This window comes from Rhineura floridana, chromosome 10, assembly GCF_030035675.1.
Source record: "Rhineura floridana isolate rRhiFlo1 chromosome 10, rRhiFlo1.hap2, whole genome shotgun sequence".
In the NCBI taxonomy this organism is placed as follows: domain Eukaryota; kingdom Metazoa; phylum Chordata; class Lepidosauria; order Squamata; family Rhineuridae; genus Rhineura; species Rhineura floridana.
In genome coordinates, this window is record NC_084489.1 from 90,056,309 (window position 1) to 90,075,357 (window position 19,049).

Here is a 19,049-nt window from a genome sequence, read left to right on the forward strand (position 1 = left end):
TCATTGGCCCGACCTGGCCCTTTCCAGCCCTTCCACCGGCGAGCCTTTCGCACCAGGGCTTGGGAACCTCCCGGCATAGCCGGGCTGCAGCTGCCAGGGCTGCTGGGAGTTCGAGTTCAGCGGCAGCCGGAGGTTCCCCAACCACGCGCTCACGTGCTACAGGAATGCCGAGGGTTACAAAAGACCGGCACATTGCAGCCGCCACGAACTTGGCAGAGTTTGGGCTGCCGCAGGAGGAGAGAGGCTCTTGGGGTGTAGAGCAGCCCTGTGGAAAGGATGCCATGCAAGGCATCTTGGCTTTGCTCACGCGGGAGGCGTTCTTCGCGCTTGAACCGAGATTGCCAGCTGACCCAAAGCAAGCCCTTGGCTGCTCCGGTGCCTTTTCCAGCAGCAGCCCTGCTCCAGGGGCTGTGCCTCACCCCCCCCCCCGAGGATCCTGAGAACTGCCGTTCACCCCTCGCCGGGCTCCCATGCCAGCACCCTCCACAAACTGCAGCTCCCAGGATTCTTCGGGGGAATTCCGGTGCTTTCATGGCATGGGGGGGGGCTACCAAATAGCTACATATCAGGCGCGACTCAGCCGCTCCGGAGCGGCGCTGCGTTGCTTCTGCCGCCGCTCGCACGTCCACACGGCGCCAGATTCCTGCCCAGGCCTCGTGCTTGCAGTTCGCTCCGCCTCTGGCTGGAGCCGGACTACATTTCCCAGCCTTAGCGGGGCAGATTCCCCCCCGGCCGCCCCTTCCTGCCTCGGCAAGCCGGCGCGGCCCGCCTCCCCCTTTGTTCCGCGCGCGGCGGGCCGGGCCGAGCCTCGCCTTCTCCCTCCCTCCCTCTTTCCAATCCAGGCGCGATGGCGGCTCCCGAAGCGCAGGTAAGGCTCGGTCCTGACCTGCTCCGCGTCGCTTGGCTTGGCGGCCGCCTCTGTCCCGGGGCTCGCTCGTCCGGGGCCTCGAGAGGGAGAGCGGCTTGCCGGAGGAGCCTCCTGGCAGGGCTTAGGGTGAACGGCACCGGTTTGCGAGGCTAGGATCCAGCCCCCGGACAAGAGCGCCTCTGAGCACGTGCAGAGCGCTTCTGCCGCCGCCGCCAGTCTTCGCACCCGCGTGCGGTGCTCCCTCTCCAGCCCGATCTGTGGTGCCGGCAGCGGCCGCGGGCGCTGCAGGCAAACTAGGTCGGGACTTTCGGACCAGCTGAGAAAAGGGTTCGGGATGGGGGGGGGCTTGTCTGGGAGCCGGTGGGGCAGGGACTAAACATGCTACTAAAGCCCCCGAGACTTCCAAGCAGGGTGGCGCAGGGGGATTGTGCGGTCATTCTGGCATTGCTTGATTTTGGTGAAATCCTCCCCCCCCTCCATCAGTTACAGCGGATCCAATGCCCTGGCACATGCCGGCCGTCTGCGGCTGTCCACGCTCGGAGATGGCGCGCTCAGGTGGATGACCTGGGAGATCACAAGATGTTGCCCAAGGGGGGGGGTTCTGTTCCTCTGTGTGTGAAACCGGAGTTGGGAATATCCAGGGGGAAAGCCCCGGGGCTCCCCGCAAGAAGTCTTCGCTGCGTTAGGGTAGCTGGGCTGTAATGGAGGATTGCTTTTGAGGGGAGGGGAGAGGCTTTTCCAGGCGTCGGAGTGGTGTGACACAGATGGAGATGCGAGACGAAAGGGCTGAGATCAGAGGATCCCGTGCCAGAATGGGAGACGGGAGACAAAGGCTTAAGGTCAGCCGGAGCTGCAGAGCCCTGGCACCTCTTCTTAATGCCACGTTTCTGCCCTGGAGCCTGGGCCAGGAGAGAAAGCGCCTTTCCATCCATCCTTTCCAGCCCGGAGACTTTTTAAAGACTGGCAGTGTCAGCTTCATTGGGTGATGAACTCTTGCCTGTAACTTGAGGGGGAGCCAGTGTGCTGCCTTCCGGATGTTGCTGGACTCCAACTCCCATCATCCCTCAACATTGGCCTTGCTGGCTGGTGTGATGGGACTTAGAGTCAGACAATATCTGGAAGGCATCACGGTTGCCTACTCCAGCTCAACCTCATGTCCTGGTACATTGGCTGCCTCTGCTGGAACGTCCCAATATTTCAAGAAGAAGATTTTATTATTGTTATTACTTACTACATCATTGATAATAATACACACATACCAATATGGTTTCTAAGCAGTTCACAAGTACAAAATCCTTTATAAGACGTCCACACATAATTAAAATCCACAATAAAACAATTCCATCCCAAACATTAAAAGCATACATAATTGAAATACACAATAAAAACATGTACTTGCTTGAGCATGTACAGAGTGCCATCAGTTCACAGCTGGCTGGGGCTGATAAGAGTTGTAGTCCAAAACATTTGGACAGCGTCAGATTGATAGAGGCTGTTTTGTGTTATGCTTAATTATGCTAAACAGTTGCATTGTTTTGTTCCTTTGCATGGCTAATTGATACAGCAGTAACTGCTGTCGCATATCGCGCGGGGGGTGTCTCAATTAGTTATATGGAACATTTTGGGGCATCTTGGAATAAAATGGGGAATTATGTCCTTGTTGCTGCAGGTAACATTTGAAGATGTGGCCGTTTATTTCTCTGCAGAGGAGTGGGGAGAACTAATTCAGTGGCAAAAGGCACTTTACCGAGGTGTGATGATGGAAAACTATGAGGCAATCCTTTCTATGGGTAAAGACAACTGTTATTCATCCTTTGGAGTTCTGCTCACTTCATGAGGGGGGATAAAGGTCTGTTGGCCCAGTCTTCTGACTCTGACAGTGATCAGCTAGGTGCTATTAGGAAGCTTGCAACCAGGGCATGAAAGACATCACACACCCGTTTATTTGCAGCACCTGTTCGTTAGTCAGAGGTAGACTGCCTCTGATCATGAAAGTTCCCTTTAGCTGTCATCGCTTCTGTTTGATAGATCCATGAATTTGCCCAGTTTCTCCAAAAGCATTGCCTTGCTAGGACAGATTGAGGGCATTCTTAGCCAAGGCCTCTGTCTCTGAATATGGTCAGCCACAAACAGAGCATGATGGTCATCCCCTGTTCCTAGCATCTGATACACAAAGATATACTACCCTTGGATGTGGAAGTTCTATTACTAGCCATCGAAACTAATAGCCATTGATAGCTTGTCATCCAGAGTTTGTAAGTTAAATGCCTTCCATAAGAGAGGCTTCTGTGTGCAGCTCCTGAATCTACTGCCGTTTGACTTCACTGGTTGACCCCAGGATCAGGGAAGAGGGGTAATTCCTCAGCATTGAGAACATCAGAAGAGCCTGGCTGCTGGATCAGGCCAAAGGCCCATCTAGTCCAATGTCCTGATCTCACACTGGCTGGCCAGATATTTATTTATTTTATTTTATCAAATGTGTATCCTACCCTTCCTCCCAAAGTGGCCCAGGATAGCAAACATCAACAATACAATTTAAAATTCTTTTGGAGGAAGGGTGGGATCTGGATGTAGCAAGAAGAATAATAAATAAAGCATATGTGAAACAAAGAATTAAAACCATCTAAAATGTTTATTAAGAACCATCTAAAAACATTTAAGAAACCACATTAGAAAGATTTGAAATGCCCCTGGGAAGTGGCCAAGTGGCCAGGATGTGAGTGTAACAGCTGCACTTCCCCCCCGCTTGCCTCAACCGCAGAGCAGATGGATCTGTGGTTAAAGGAGGCTGCCTTCCCCTCCTGGGACCTAAAGGAAGTAGAAAGAAGAAAAAACCAAAATAAAATGAAATTGTCTGTTCCACCCGCAGGCTACTTGTCCATGAAACCAGAGATCATCAGCAGAATTGAACGAGATGAAGAGGATCTGTGTGTCGGGGAGCTTTGGAAGCCACCCAAGTGGAGAGACCCTCCAAGTCACTGGCTGGGTCAGTTGCTGTTGTCACATTTTTATCCCACCCTCTCACCGAGGAAGTGGTGATTTCTCTCTCTCTCTTTTAAAAGCTTCACAACAGCCCTTTGAGGTAGGCAAGGCACAAGTTTACTGACTGAGTGTCTCCTTCTTTTAAAAACTTCACAACTGCCCTTTGAGGTAGGCTAGGCCTAAATTCACCCTGTGAACTTCATGGCTGGTTTTTTTCAACTAGCCTCTGCCCTGGTCTAAGTCTGGCATTGCATCCACTCTGCTGAAGTTGGCAGGTGGGATGAGGTTGGGAGTGATGGAGAGGGCCGAGGGGAGGGGGCTGGTTTGGGATCATTCCCTTTGGTCACCCGCTGCCTGAAAGCACTGAAGTGGCAAATGGGGTGCAGCGAAGGGCTTCCGCCACATCTGATTGGAGCATCTGTAGGTTTAAGCTGAAAGGTGGTAGATGGAAGCAGCCGGGGTGGGTAGGTGGGTTTTTTTTGTGAATTAAGCAAAGTGCCGGAGGGTTGTGAATCAGTGGCGTTAGAGCAGCCTTCCCTAACCTGGTGTCCTCCAGATGTTTCGGACTACAGCTCGCATCAGCCAGCACAGAGCGCATGGCAGGGGCTGACTGCGGGTTTCTTACGGGGTCACTGGGCAAGGGCCCTAATGCAAGGACGGGAGCAAGGTTCAAGATGGCTCTCAGTCTGGGGCACAACAGGTCCTTCAAGCTCTTGCCAGCCTTGCAAATACCTGGTGTCACTCAAGTAAGAAGAGGATTAGATCCACTTTGTATTACAGATTGCTCCTTCTGTGCGCGCACACACAGCAAAACAGACGTGTGTGAACATATCCTGACATTCTGTGCATGGCAATGGAATCTCAGCATGTAAAGTGGCGGGGAGAGGCCTGCACCGCTGCTGATGTCACACAAGGGGACGGGCCGTAGCACAGGGGCTGAGCACTTTGCTTGCAGAAGGGCCAGATTCAGTCCCCAACAGCATCTCTAGGTAGGGCCGGGAGAGACCCCTGTCCGAAATCCTGGGGCGCTGCTGCCAGTCAGTGCAGTTAATAGAGAGCTACATGGACCAACGATGTTCTGACTCTGTCCAAGGCAGCTTCCTAGTTTTCCTGCAGGGGCCGAGAGAGTTGCCTGCTTCCAAGGGGAACTATGGGTGTTGTCATCTTGGGAAGGGAAAGCAAAAGTGCTGGGAGCTGCCCTGCCCACATCTGCACCTCCCCAGCCTCGGCCGTGATGGCGGACTCTCTTTTTTCTTTTCTTCCCAGCAGGAGATGGGATCAGGATGGAAGACGAGGCAGAGCACAAAGGGGCCATCCCTGCAGGGCGGACCACCGGCCAGCGCAAGCCAAGGAAAAAGGCCCAGTCTTCGGGAATGGAGAAGCAAGTGACTTGGGCGGCAAGCCTGCCCACCAAGGATGACGGCCTCCTGAAGGTGGCGCTGAAGAGGGAGTGCCCCGAGTGTGGCAAAAGCTTCCTGAGCAACGTGGCGATGATCATCCACATCCGGACGCACACAGGAGAGCGACCCTTCAAGTGCCACCTGTGCCCCAAGGGCTTCCCCTCCAAGGGGGACCTGAAGCGGCACATCAGGACCCACCTGCGCAAGAAGAACCCACCTCCTCCCTCAGCGGACAAGAACGGGGCTTCCAAGCGCAAGAAAAGCCTTGCTGCCAAGCTCCAGCTGCTGGGCCAGCTGCAACCCTCTCCGGGCCCCAAGAAGCCCCACACCTGTGCCCAGTGCGGGAAGAGCTTCGGCAAGAAGCAGAGCCTGCGGAAGCACCAGGGGACCCACTCAACGGAGAGGCCCTTCTCCTGCCTGGAGTGCGGCCGCTGCTTCCGGCTCAAGCAGATCCTGGTGGCCCACATGAACTCACATGTTACGGAGCGGCCCTTTGCCTGCAAGCAGTGTGGGAAATGCTTCACCCAGGAGCGCAACGTCAGGAACCACCAGCGCGTGCACACGGGCGAGAAGCCCTTCTCGTGCGCTGCTTGTGGCAGGCGCTTTGCTTACAAGCAACACCTGCTCAAGCACCTTCGCCTCCACACCGGCGAGCGGCCCTTCAGCTGCAGGGAGTGCGGGAAGACCTTCCGGGATAAGACGACGCTGACCATCCACAACCGCCTGCACACCGGAGAACGCCCTTACCGCTGTCCCTTCTGCGGCAAGACCTGCAGGCAGAAGCAGCACCTGAACAGCCACCTGAAAGTCCACCGTGGGGAGAACCTTCCCCCTGGGGACAGCACGGGCCTCACCCTGCAGAAGGCGCGCGCCAAGGAGAAGCCCTACGCTTGTGCCAAGTGTGAGAAGCGGTTCCGGGACAAGAAGATCATGATGGCTCACCTGGAGACCCACAACGAAGAGCCGTTGTTGAAATGCAGCCCTCTGCAATGCAGAGTGAGCCTGACCCAGGTGGATGCAAAATCCATCGGCGGAGGAGGCACAAGCTGCAAACAGCCCAACTCTCTACGGAAAGCTGTCGCACCTGAAAAGGCGGCCTTTGTTTGTACTGATTGCGGGAGGAGGTTCACGCAGAGGAAATCTCTCTTGCTGCATCAGAGGAGCCATAAATGAGAAGAGGAGCTAGGCCCCCTGGGGATCCAGTCCTAGGCACCATCTGCACCATACGTTTAAAAGCAGTACGATACCACTTTAAAAACAGTCATGGCTTCCCCCAAAGAACCCTGGGAACTGTAGTTTGTTAAAGGTGCTGAGAGTTGTTGGGAGACCCTCTGTTCCCCTCGCTGAGCTAGAATTCCCAGGAATGCATCTTAACTTTAGTATACCAGATTTTATTTTCTTAAGTGTGTTTATATGTAAGTTATATAATTTAACTTGTTTATTTGTTTATATGTAATTCTTCTGCCTTTCTGCATTTAAATATTTGTATGGCTGGTCAATGACCACAAACAATAAAGATGAGATGAGAATTCCCAGTCAATCCCACTTCCCAGAAGGGAAGCCTTGACTGTTTAAAGTGGTATATAGTGCTTTAAACGTACAGTGCAGATAAGACCCTGGTGTCCTTTTGGAAGAAAACCTTGGATGAAAAATGTATGTTTGGTTACTTAACTACATGGGTCCAGCTTGAAGCCTTCCAACTGGGCAAGGATCCTGTTGTCTTTACATGAGCCAACCCCCCCTCCCCCCCAATTGTGTTCTCAGAAGTTGTGTTCCAGCCCATGGGCCTAAGTAAAACCACAGCCATCTGATGTCAGGCATGTGGCAGGTAAAGACGTGGCTCCCTGCTGAAAGAAGGGTTTGCAGGCACGCCAGTCAGCTGATCGTTGGTGTCTTCAAAGCCTTGTGCCATTAAGAATGTACGATGCTCCTGGATCATTTCAACGGTCTGTCTAGTCCAGCATCCTGTTCTCCCAGTGATAACCAGACGCCTTTTCTGGGAAGCCCGCAAGCAGGACCTGGCCACAACAGCAACTCTCCCCTCCTGCGGTGTCCAGAAACTGGCAATCAGAAGCATACTGGAGGCAGGGCATAGCTGTCGTGGCTAGTAGCCATGGATAGCCTTTTCCTCCATGAATGTCTAATCCTGTTTTAAAGCTACCCAAGTTGGTGGCCATTCCATTGTTTTAACTGTCTGCTGCGTGAAAAAGTCCTCCCATTTGCCATCTTACTGCCCTTTCACCCTTTGGGAGCTCTTCAGAGTCCCTTTTTGTTTTCACTACCCCAAATAATTTGATGTCATTACCTGGTGTCCATTGCTACCTCTTGTAGGAGCAAATTAACTCGTGCTGTGCAGTGTCTTCCAATGTTCAGTTTGATAGGATGGCCTCAAGTTCTAGTATTACGAGAGGGGGAGAAACATGTACCGTTTCTCCGTGCAGTGCATCACTTTATATGCCTCTGTCATGTCTCTCTTCCCCTCCCCCCCACCTGTTCTCTAAATTCTCAGTCCCAGGCTATGGTCTGAAGGCACATGAAGCCAGCACCCTGCTGTCAGGTCTGGTCAGTGCCTGGATGGGAGACCGCCTGGGAACCGTATGTAAGCCACCTTGGGTTTCTATGATGAAAAGAAATTAAAATGTCCTTTTCCTGATGAGGAGAGTTGCTCCAACCTCTTGGTCATCTTGGTTGCCCTTTTCTGAACCTTTTCCAGCTCTACAGGGATCCTTTATGGGTTCCTCATCCCTGTGCTATAAAGCACCTGGCCTTGTTCTAAAGGACCCAGAAATGGGATCTTGTCTGCGAATTCTTCACCTTGTGATTGCAGCTGGCAGTTGAACACTTGGGTGAGTGAACAGACTCGGCTGCTTTCCCTAAAGGGCCACTGGGCCAGTTTGTGGTATTGCCTCCCTGATGTGCTTTGATGACTCCTAGGAATAGTTCTGCAGGGAGTAGGAATGTGAAAAGGCCAGAGGCACCAAAGCAGTTGCTTTTCTTCACTGTGAGAATAATTGGTTTTGGAGCTGGATCAAGCAGCCATGCTTCTATGCATAATAAACAAGACTTGAAATGTTTCTGTCTCCTGCTATGATCACAGTTGCATTTTTAATGTTCATATTTGCATAACGTGTTATATCTTAAGTCCAGATGTGAAAAAGGATTGCATGAGAAAGGAGGATCAAAACAGGACTTTTTTTTGGGGGGGGGGAAATGCAGCAGGATGAAACTGGCAATTATTTTGGTTCTTGTTGTGACCTGCCTTTTTGTTTGCTCCCGGATTTGAAAAATGTGGTGTTATCTGGAGGCCTCTGAAAAATAGGATGGTGGAACCAGCAAAGTGAAAATAGGAGGAACAGCAGAAAAATCCACAGTCTAGTATTTATTTATTTATTAGATTTACTGTATATCCTGCCCTTCCTCCCAGCAGGAGCCCAGGGCGGCAAACAAAAGCACTAAAAACACTCTAAAAGATAATAAAAACAGACTTTAAAATATATTACTACAAAACATCCTTAAAAACATATTAAAACAAAACATAATTTTTAAAAAAAGCTTTAAAAACATCTGATTTAAAAAAGTTTAAAAACACCTTAAAAAGCAGTTCCAACAAAGATGCAGACTGGGATAAGGCTTAAAAGGCTTGTTGAAAGAGGAAGGTCTTCAGTAGGCGCTGAAAAGATAACACAGATGGCGCCTGTCTAATATTTAAGGGGAAGAAGTTCCACAGGGTAGGTGCCGCCACACTAAAGGTCCGTTTCCTACGTTGTGCGGAACGGACCTCCTGATAAGATGGTATCTGCAGGAGGCCCTCACCTGCAGAGCGCAGTGATCGACTGCGTATATAAGGGATAAGACAGTCTTTCAGGTGGCCTGGTCCCAAGTTGTATAGGGCTTTGTACACCAAAACTAGAACCTTGACCTTGGCCTGGTAGCTAATAGGTAGCCAGCCACTCCCTCTGAAGATGGAGAACTTTATTTCCTTCCTACCTCTCATACACTTTTCAGTGTCTAGATTTTGCTGTTTTTTAGGCAGGTGATGTGTGTGAAAGTGAATTGGTATTTAAATTCCAGAGGGAAAGTTCGTCTGCTGTGACAAAAGCAAGGTAAGAGACTTGCAGCATCTTGAAACAGAGGCTCCCAAACTGATCTGTGGAGGTGGCCAACAGCGAGGCTAGATTTATGGCTAACGATGGGAGAAAGCACATCCATCGCATTAAATATCATTTTTGATTGTTTTATTTCTTGCATTGTATTGTATTCTTCTACAATTTGAATTCTATGGAATTCAAACTATAAAGCAATAGCATACAGCATCTAATAATTAAAAGGATGGGGGGAAATACAATTGCCAATCATACAGCAACCCATCACAATTGCTAGGAGAGGCAGGAAAATCCTTAAGCGGTCCACCAGGAGCCTCGGCCCATTCTCAAGCGCTCTGCGGGGAACGAACGTTTTGGAGTGACCGGAGAAGGCTGTTTTATCCAGAGTCAAGCCGTTTGTCTCGCTACTCCCGTGCTGGCCGCTCTGGTTGGCGGGGCCCTTTCCCAGGCCACCCCGGAGATGCTGCCAGGGCCTGGCTCTGGGCCCGGTGCTCTCCAACCGAGCCCAGGTTGCCCTGTTGGACTCGCGTGGGGCTTGCGTCGGAGTAGGTGCGTGCACAGGGTGGCGCGGTTACTCCCAGCGTTGGCCCGCCACCCAGTACGCGCGCTTGCGGAGCAGCGAATAGAACTGGCGAGCTTTCGCGGCGCGATCCCAGGCACGTCTTTTCTCAGAAGTCAGAAGGAGCGGTCAGCCTGGACGGCGCAAACGCAGACAAACGGCCGAAAACCGAAAAGGCCGGCCTGCTTTTCTCATTGAAGCACCAGTGTGAGCTGGATCGTTCACCCGAGCACCAAAGCGGAGCGCGCAGAGCGCTCTTCGTGCGCCCCCACAGGAGACCCCCATTCCTGCCAAACGCTCTCCCCCATCCCTCCGCGGCCCGAGCCCTGATGCAGAGCCGGAGGGCCCATCCCGGCGGGCGCGTGGTCGAAGGGCGCCTCCCTCCAGTGGCGCGGCGGCTTCTGGCCGGCCAAGCGGATCCGGTTCCGGAGCTGGACGCGGCCAAAGGCAAGCCGCCCTCCGTCCAGGCAGGGGCGCTGATCCGCCTCCGGAGGCCTCTGCTGGGCAGGCGAGCGAAGGGGCTGGATCGCGGCCGGCCGGGCGGAGGGGAGGCCACCCAAGGCCGGGCCCGTTTGGAATCCCGCGGCGCGACCCGCTCCACATCTCCACTCCAAAGCGCACGGGTATCGGCCGCCGCCGCCAAGGCGCGTCGGAGGAAGCGATGCTCTCCCTGGTAGGACCCTGCCCCCCCCCCGGTCTCTTGCCTACCCGGCAGGACTGAATCCCAGATCAAGGCTGGAGCCTCCGCCTTCTGCCTTGGAACGTGGAGAGGCGGGAACAAAGGGGAGCGGGCCTCTGCTCTTGTGCAGAGTTCATCGGCTGTGGAGGGACAGCTGAGTTGGCAGGGAAGCGAGTCAAGAGCCCCGAGCGAGCTCAAAAGGCTGTCTATGGAGCGAAACGGGGAAGGAGGGCAGCTAGGAAAGCATAGGAGCGTCCGCATTCTCGATGCGCTCTGCGGGTTGAGCAAACAAAGGAAGGAAAGAACGGCAGGTGCCTGCCCCGCTGAGGTTACAGTCGGGAGGCTGGTCCGCGTAGGGAGGTACGTGGCAGTCACTGCAATTGGGTGAGGGGCAGCAGCAGCAGCAGCAGCTGCTGCCGGGGGGGGCGCAGAGGGGAAGAAAATGTTTGTGTGAAAGGCAACATCCTGGAATTGCAGCCCTTGCTTAAAGGGGGGGGTGGTTTGCCCAGGCAGAGGGTTCGCTTTTGAAGGGGGCTGCCAAGGAAGCTCCCCTCCCCTGTCCACAGCAGCAGCAGCTGCTGGTACACATTGGGAGCCCCCCCCATGCGCACTCCAGCACCACCAGAAGAAAACTCCGTTTTCTTTAAATGTGCTCTGAGCAGTCACAGCCGTGAAATGCTCAGGTAAAGGGGGGAGGAATGCATGGAGGAGTGCGCCAGTGTGGCTCCTGTATCAGAGCACCTCTGGGGGAAAAGGGGGGGTGGAGAGCTGCCCCTTCATGTCACACCTGACAGAACACAGCAGGACACACACAAGGGCTGGGGGTGGGAAGCCCCATACCTGCCTCAATGGCCATGTTCAGTTGCAGCTCCAGAGTGGGAAAGAAACTGTTGCACCCCCTCGAGAACCGTACTAACTCGTGCTAAGATGCGCCTGCCGAAATGCTCATTTATGACCCGGAGAAATTGGCTGGGATAACAAGAAACAGCAAACGTGGGGAGGGACAGGAGAAGCAAGCGATGATGACTTATTATTTTATGATGTGTTAGATAGTCTTCACCATGAAGTCCCAGGGCGAGACACATTTCAAAAATATAATATTAAAGGCAGTTGAAACAAATTACAGTCACAAGAATAGGGTGGATCCTAAAATATATATTATCTCAGGTGTCAAAGGCGAAGGTAAAGAGGTGTGTCTGCATCTTACGCTGAAAGCTACAGTGCCTCGCAAGAGGATTCAGACCCCTGAGCAACGCTCACATATTAATTGCTGTAAACCGCCCAGAGAGCTTCGGCTATGGGGCGGTATATAAATGTAATAACTAAAACAATAAATATTACTGAATTACAAATAGTACATTGTAATTTTGTTCTGTGTGATACTTTATTTTGAAACACTGAAACTCAAAATCAATTATTGTAAGGTGACATTGGCTTTATGTTGGGAAATGTTTGTAAGAAACATAAACAACTGGAATATGTTGCTTGCATAAGTATTCATCCCCTGTGCTGTGGAAGCTCCCAGTGCACAGATGAAAGAAATTGCCCTGTCGGGGACACAGTTACCTTACCGTTGGCCTCTACCTGTGAACCATTAAAGTTCAATAATTGATTTTGATTTTACAATAATTGATTTTGATTTTACAATAATTGATTTTGAGTTTCAGTGTTTCAAAATAATATATCGTACAGAACAAAATTACAATGTACTATTTGTAATTCAGTAAAATGAGAGCATTGGTCAGGGGTCTGATTGCTTTTGCAAGGCACTGTATACAGTGGAGGTGCTAGACACACCTCTGTGGGGAGGGAGTTCTACAACTTGGGGGCTGCCACAGAGAATTCCCTCTCCTGGCTGGCACCCAGTACTCCCAACTTCTGAAGGTGGTGGAACTACCAAGAGGGTGCCTTCTTCCTATCTTAACACTTGAGAGGAATGTGACATAATGCAGTCAACATGTATTTAATCCCAGGTGGGAGAAGGCAATCACACCTTGACATTCACAATTCTATATGTACAGGCATTAAGCTGTGTTGGACAGGAAGGGGCCCTGGCTAGAATACCTTGGGCATGCTCATTGATGCATATGGGATCTCAGTGCAGCCACTTCTGAATCTTGACAAGCTGGCTAATGTGGGCCTTTTCTGGGTCAGTTTTTCATGAGGGGATTCAACATGTGACACCGCTCTTAAAACATCTGCACTGGCTGCCCATCCGCTACCAAGCCAGGTTCAAGGTCCTTGTATTAGTTTACAAGGCCCTGAACAACCTAGGTCCACGGTATCTTATGGACTACCTGAACCCTTATATCCCAGCGCGATCACAATCATCTGCAGGAGTGGCGCCAGTTGTTCCCTGAGTTGGTGAGGCTCATTTAACACTGACAGGAAACCGAGCCTTCAGTGTCTTTGGCTCAATTCTCTGGAATGTTCTGCCAACAGGGATTCAGCAGGCACCTTCTGTTTTAACTTTTAAACGCCTACTGAAAACCTGTTCCACCAGGCAGTTAAGAAGATGTCTTTTTTGCAATAGTTGACCTTTGTTTTTATCGTATTTTTAATGCTCTTACTCTAGGGTCGTGGTTTTTTTTAAACTTGTTTGTCAACTGCTTTTATGTTTTGAATGACATAATGGTATACAAATATATTTATAACTAACTAAATAAGTAAGTCAGGGGGAATTGTGCAGGCTTCCTGAGCCCTATCTTCCAAGCGAAGAAAACAGCTGTGTGTGTGTGTGTGGGGGGGGGCTTTAGATGAACAGCTGCGGGGAGTTCCACTGCTGCTCCCTCCTCACACACTTGCACCTGCTGTCTGAGGCTACCACCTCGCTCTGCCTCATGGCAAGGCCGCTTTTGACTGTCAGGCTTCAGGCAGATGGCTGATATATCGCTGCTTAGTCCAGCTTCTGATAGCCAAGTTTCCGTACGAGGGGAAAGCGTTTGTTTTTGCCTTTGGCTTTTTTTTTAATATGCAAATATTTATGTGTCTGGAGCTTCATCAACATCCCACCCTCCTCCCAAACAAGTCCATGGTTATTGTAGCCCACCCTGATGCCCCCCTGATGGTGGGAGGGGGGCTATTTGTTGAATAAGATAAGTGCACTGGGGAGTTTCCTGGGTCTTGGAGAGAGAGCCCTTGCTGAGCTGTGCCTGTTTTGTCGTCACAGGATTCGGTGGTGACTCTGGAGGACGTCACGGTCTATTTCTCCCCGGAAGAGTGGGCGGAGCTAGAGGAATGGCAGCAGCAGCTCCACCAGGAGGTCATGAGGGAGAACTACGAGCTGGTCACCTCCCTGGGTAAAGTGGGCGACGCTTATCACTCACAGGAAGTGCTGAAGCAAACTTGAGGGTCTATGTCCCAGTTAGGAATAGGGGAGTGATTCAACTTTGCTTGCATTTTAATGAGAAGCGACGTAATTTGTACTTCACAGACCAATATGCAAACCAAAACACAGCCATCCTTCAAAATTCGCACTTGTCTGAATACTGTGATGCAGTTCTCCCATCAAACAATACAGAACAAAATGCATATATTAGGGCAAATGCATAAAAACACATCTGTTGGTGAAAGTAACATACAGAGATTTATTGCGGAAATGTGTAGATCCGTCATAACTCCATGCAAAATGTGTCTATTATGAGAAATTCACACTGAAGTGCTGATGGATTTTCATGAGGATTTAAAATTATTATTATTATCCCTAGGCAAGACCTGTTCCCAGTGAACTCAGGCTGGGCAGCATCTGGCCAGTCCCACTTTCAGGAGTTCCAGTGGCTCCTCTGGGCACCCAGTCCCTGATTTTAATTTTAAGAACATAGCGATGGCCTCGCCGGAGGGCCCGCCTAATCCTGCCTTCTCTCTCCAGGGCCAACTTGCCGGGGCTCCTGGGATGCTCACTTGGGAAAATAAAATGAAGAGAAATTACTTTCTCTCTGAAATGTTGGGGTTCTCTTATCAGAGCAGGAAAATTTACTGGATTTTGGTTACAGACATAATACATTGAAGTTCTTTTCGATGGACACAAAATTAGTCAATTGCATAATATGGGCAGTGGGTGCTAGCTTCGGTAGTTTTGGAAAAAAAGGTTGGACGAATTAATTGAGGATGATGGGGTCTGCTAGCTAGGTTGGAACCTCCATGGACGGCAGCACTATACCACTTGAGTATTGGGTGCTGGGAACAAATGATGTGGGGAACCTTCATATCTGCCCCCCACCCGCTATGGGCTTCCTAGAACATAAAATGTTGCCTTAGAGTGAGCCAGACCATTGGTCCGCGTATTGTCTACACTGACTGGCAGCATCTTTCCACGGTTTTGAGCAGGGGTCTCTCCCAGCCCTACCTGGGGATGCCATTGGGGATTGAATCGGGGAGTTCCTGCTTGCAAAGAAGATGCTCTGCCCCTCAGTTACGGCCTTTCCTGGAACCATTTGAATGGCCACCACTGGCTAGACAGAGCACATGTGGACAACCCACGGCTTGTGGGCTGTGTGTGGCTGTCTCAGACCTGCGTGGCTGCCCAAGCCATCCTGCTGGATCTGGTGTGTGATTGAGATGGAGAGTCACCTGTGCAGATTGTGCCTCTCCCAGCTTGCCTACCAAATCTTTGTGGGGTTGGAAGGGTGGGAGTGGGGATGAGGAGTGGGATTGTGATGGGAAGGAAGGTGCTTGTAGGGAGAGTCATTCCTGTAGTCTCCCCTCCCCATGCAGATGGACCTTTGCTCTGGTTCCCTCTGGCAGTTCTTATGTCACGAGAGAGTGGTTGTGCTCTGGGCTGGCGAGGCCTTCCTGTCCCCTGTGGAAGTCAGCAGAAAGACTTGCTAATTTTTGGGGGGGCTTGCTCAATGATGGAGAAGCCTCTGCTGAGTAGGACTAGCATATGACTTGGTTCTCCCTTCTATTTCTTTTTCTTTTGCAGGCTGTGACCTCCGAGTTAAAGAGGAAGGGGAAGAAGAGTCGTGTCATGTCGAGGAAGGCATCCGAGGGGTATTCTTGGAGACGGCCCTCCAGGACACGAAGGCAGGCAGTGAGAGCATGGATCCACAACGGCAAAGAGGAACTGTGGCAGAAGAGTACGTGGATGGGGCAGGACTGTTGCACCAGAGACGGGCTGGCAGAGCTGCTGGGGTGGAGGAGTGCCCCCTCGCTTGCCCGGACTGTGGAAAATGCTTCAAGAGCAAAACGGCCCTCCTGACCCACCAGCGGATTCATACGGGGGAGCGGCCCTTTTCCTGTGGCGAGTGTGGGAGGAGCTTCACCCAAAGGCAGCACCTTGGCACCCACCTCCGAGTGCACGGCGGGCAGCGCCCATTTGCCTGCGGTGAATGCGGCAGCACCTTCCGGCTGCAGAAGCTTCTCCTGACACACCAGCGGAAGGCCCACTCCGGTGAGCTGCCCTTGGTCTGTGCTGACTGTGGCAAGCTCTTTAACCACAAACACCACCTGATGACCCACCAGCGGGTGCACACGGGCGAGCGCCCCTTTCCGTGCCCCGTCTGCGGCAAGCGCTTCACCCAGAAGCACCATCTCCAGACCCACCAGCGTGGCCACTCCGGGGACCGCCCCTTCCCCTGCACTGAGTGCGGGAAGACCTTCAAGGACCGCGCGGGCGTGCTGATGCACCAGATTGTGCACACTGGGGCCAAGCCCTTTGCCTGCCAGAGTTGCACAAAGATCTTCAGCCACAAGCACCACCTGCTCATCCACCAGCGGGTCCACACGGGCGAGAAGCCCTTCTCATGCGAGGTCTGCTGCAAGCGCTTTACCCAGAAACACCACCTCCTGAGCCACGAGCGCATCCACACAGGCGAACGCCCCTACCACTGCGAGGAGTGCCCTCGCAGCTTCAAGGACAGGATCACCCTCAAGCTCCACATCCGCCTCCACACAGGGGAGAAGCCTTTCTCCTGCACCCAGTGCGGGGAGCGTTTCCGGCTGCGGAAGGCGCTCCTCTCCCACCAGCGAGCCCACGACGGCCCCACCCAGCTCATCTGCACAGAGTGTGGGGAAAGCTTCCCACACATGCGCAGCCTGGCAGCCCATGGGCGGCGGGTGCACCCATCTGCACAAAAGGAGACATCCAGCCAGCCTGGATTGGCCAGTAACTCGCCCCGCCTGCTTGAGTTGCAGGCTGATGGGGAGCAGGCCCAATCCGCACAGCATCAACAGCTGGGTAACAGCTGCCCCACCTGGACCATGGGGAAACATCCCAGCTGAAGCAAGCTTGCCTGGGACTTTCTGCAGGTCTGCCAGCTGCAAAGGTGCCAGCACTGTGAATCACCAGGCCAGACCCAAACTGCTCGACTGGGTTTAAAGGGAAAATGGTTCTTGGCTTGGCCTTCCGGTTTTGGCATCTTAAGGCATGCCTTGTGCTTCACTTTTGGTTTTTTCCCATCACACCTGAAGATCTCCGTTTTCCTGACCTCTCATTCCTACTTTGTTGCAGCACTAACCGGATTTGGTCACTGCAGGACTAACCACAGGGACCAAGCCGGGAGATGGATCCCACCCTGCTCGGGCTCCAGCGTTATTGGACACTGAGTGGACACAGATCCCGCAGCCTGGGTGGGAGGTCCTGCAGTTGGGTGGGAGGCCTGCCCCCTTTCCTTGGCTAAGAAGAAGCAAGGTCAGAGTGTGTCGTCTGGTGGCAAAGGGGCTGTCCCGAGACTGCAGTTGTGGGAGTTCGAGAGCTTTCTTTCGTGCTTTGTTTGGGGCTGATGTGTTCTCTATTTATGATTGCATTTATACCCCACCTTTCCAGAAAGGAGTTTGTGGTGGTGTTCATAGTTCTCCCCCTCCCTATTTTATCTTCCCAACAACCCTGTGAAGTAGGTTAGGTAGAGAGATGGTGACTAGCACAAGATCACCCAGTGAGCTTCATGGCCGAGTGAAGATTTGAACCCCAGGTCTCCCAGGCCCTGGACCAACACTCAGTCTAACCCCTGAACTGCACTGGTTGCAGTTTGGATGAGTTGAGACTTCAGGGAGAGAATCAGTGCTCAGGATTTTAAATGCAGCAAGACTCCAACGAAGGCTCCGTGCTCGATGCATTGAGCAAGAAGAAAGTGGTACCGCCAGGTTTCATTTATTTATCAATGTCCGAAGTGGGGATGTTGCTAGGAATTTAGGACTGGGGGTGGGGAGTACAAGACTCACAACTAAGATGGGAGAGAAATTTGATTCTGTTTGCATTTAAAGGTGAACCTACCAAATTAGCACTTTCCAAAACAGTACACCAACCACACCCCAGCCATCCTTTGAAATTTGTGCTTCTCTGAATTTTGCCGTCCAGGTCTCCAGCCACGTAATGTGTACAAAAATGCATATACTGAGGTAAAGCATGTGTATAAATGCATAGGTCAGTGAGAAGAAGCATACACAATGCATTAACTTAGGCAGGCTGGAGAACCTTTGGCCTTCCAGATGTTGCTGAATGAGAACTGTCATCCGTGGCCATTGGGCACGCTTGCTAGGGCTGATGGGAGTTGTCATTCAGCAACATCTGGAGGGCCAAAGGTTCTCCACACCTGGCACGAGGAAACACTGCATTGCGAAAATGTGTATATTTGGCAAGATTGCACGCAAAATTGTGTATTAGGAGAAATTCACACTAAAATGTTGATGAATTTTCATGAGGACATTTTTTAAAAAAATCAAAAACTGATGTGGCAATATGGAGAACCATCCTCTAGACTGAGAGAATCCAAAATGGACAGATTCTCATGGAGGAGGTAGAGCAGGCTTGATCTCTCTTGCAGGACCAGGACCCCTGCAGAGAAGCAGATTTCAGTTCATCGTTAGGAAAAATTTAGTGACAAGAGCTGTTTGAGAGGCTGCTTTGGAAGGCAGTGGGTCTCTCCTTTGCTGGAGGTATTTAAACAGAAGCTGGACTTCCACATGTCAATAATCCAGTACTTGCAAGTTCCTGAATTGTAGATCTGGCATTGAGCAAGGGGTTGTACTGGATGATCTCTGAGGTCCCTTCGTTTTCTACAATGGTGTACTGTCTTGCTAATGATAGAATCTATGATTGGGGTTTTAAATTAAGGCAGAAGTTGAAAAGCTTTTTTTACCTGGCTGGTCAGATCTGTATCTCCCCCCTACCCCTTTGACTGGTGGGAGGACCACTTACCGGTCTATCACCTGATGGTGTCAGGTGACTGACATCTGTCAAAGTGCAGCACTTTGCACAGCATTTCCCAAACACCCAACAATTAGCTGGTTGCCAGTTGCTTGGGCAGCACTGTCTAAGGTGCTTTGCAAGCCTTACGCTTGGCCCTTGGAGCACAGGGCTTGCAAAGCGCTTTTCACTGCACTTCTGAAGTGCCCAGCTATCAGCTGATTGTCAGGAGCTTGGGAAGTGCTGCACAAGGAGCTTTGCGGGCACTGCCAATCAGCAGGGCCTGCAAAGCCCCTTTCAGCCAAGCCCCACCCGTGCCTGCCTCAGACCTTGTGT

At 51.8% G+C, this 19,049-nt stretch overlaps 2 protein-coding genes across 4 annotated transcripts; both read left to right on the plus strand.

The window, feature by feature from the left end:
• The first annotated feature begins 489 nt into the window (after positions 1 to 489).
• Positions 490 to 8,307, plus strand: LOC133365525 (gastrula zinc finger protein XlCGF57.1-like). 3 transcript variants are annotated; one of them, XM_061587526.1, is made up of 4 exons: positions 490 to 868; positions 2,538 to 2,658; positions 3,738 to 3,854; positions 5,117 to 8,307. In XM_061587526.1, exons 1-4 carry the CDS (start codon positions 848 to 850, stop codon positions 6,421 to 6,423), a joined length of 1,566 nt encoding a protein of 521 aa, XP_061443510.1. In that variant the 5' UTR covers positions 490 to 847; the 3' UTR covers positions 6,424 to 8,307. The 3 variants fall into 3 exon arrangements, with proteins under 3 accessions (XP_061443510.1, XP_061443511.1, XP_061443512.1); XM_061587527.1 differs by having other exon boundaries at positions 5,120 to 8,307; XM_061587528.1 differs by lacking the exons at positions 490 to 868; positions 2,538 to 2,658; positions 3,738 to 3,854 and adding an exon at positions 3,864 to 3,950 and having other exon boundaries at positions 5,120 to 8,307.
• Positions 7,070 to 18,794, plus strand: LOC133364839 (zinc finger protein 154-like). The gene is made up of 5 exons (XM_061585701.1): positions 7,070 to 7,078; positions 8,078 to 8,096; positions 10,143 to 10,585; positions 13,761 to 13,890; positions 15,513 to 18,794. The coding sequence occupies exons 1-5, from the start codon at positions 7,070 to 7,072 to the stop codon at positions 16,808 to 16,810; spliced, it is 1,899 nt and encodes a 632-aa protein (XP_061441685.1). The 3' UTR covers positions 16,811 to 18,794.
• The last annotated feature ends 255 nt before the right edge of the window (positions 18,795 to 19,049 follow it).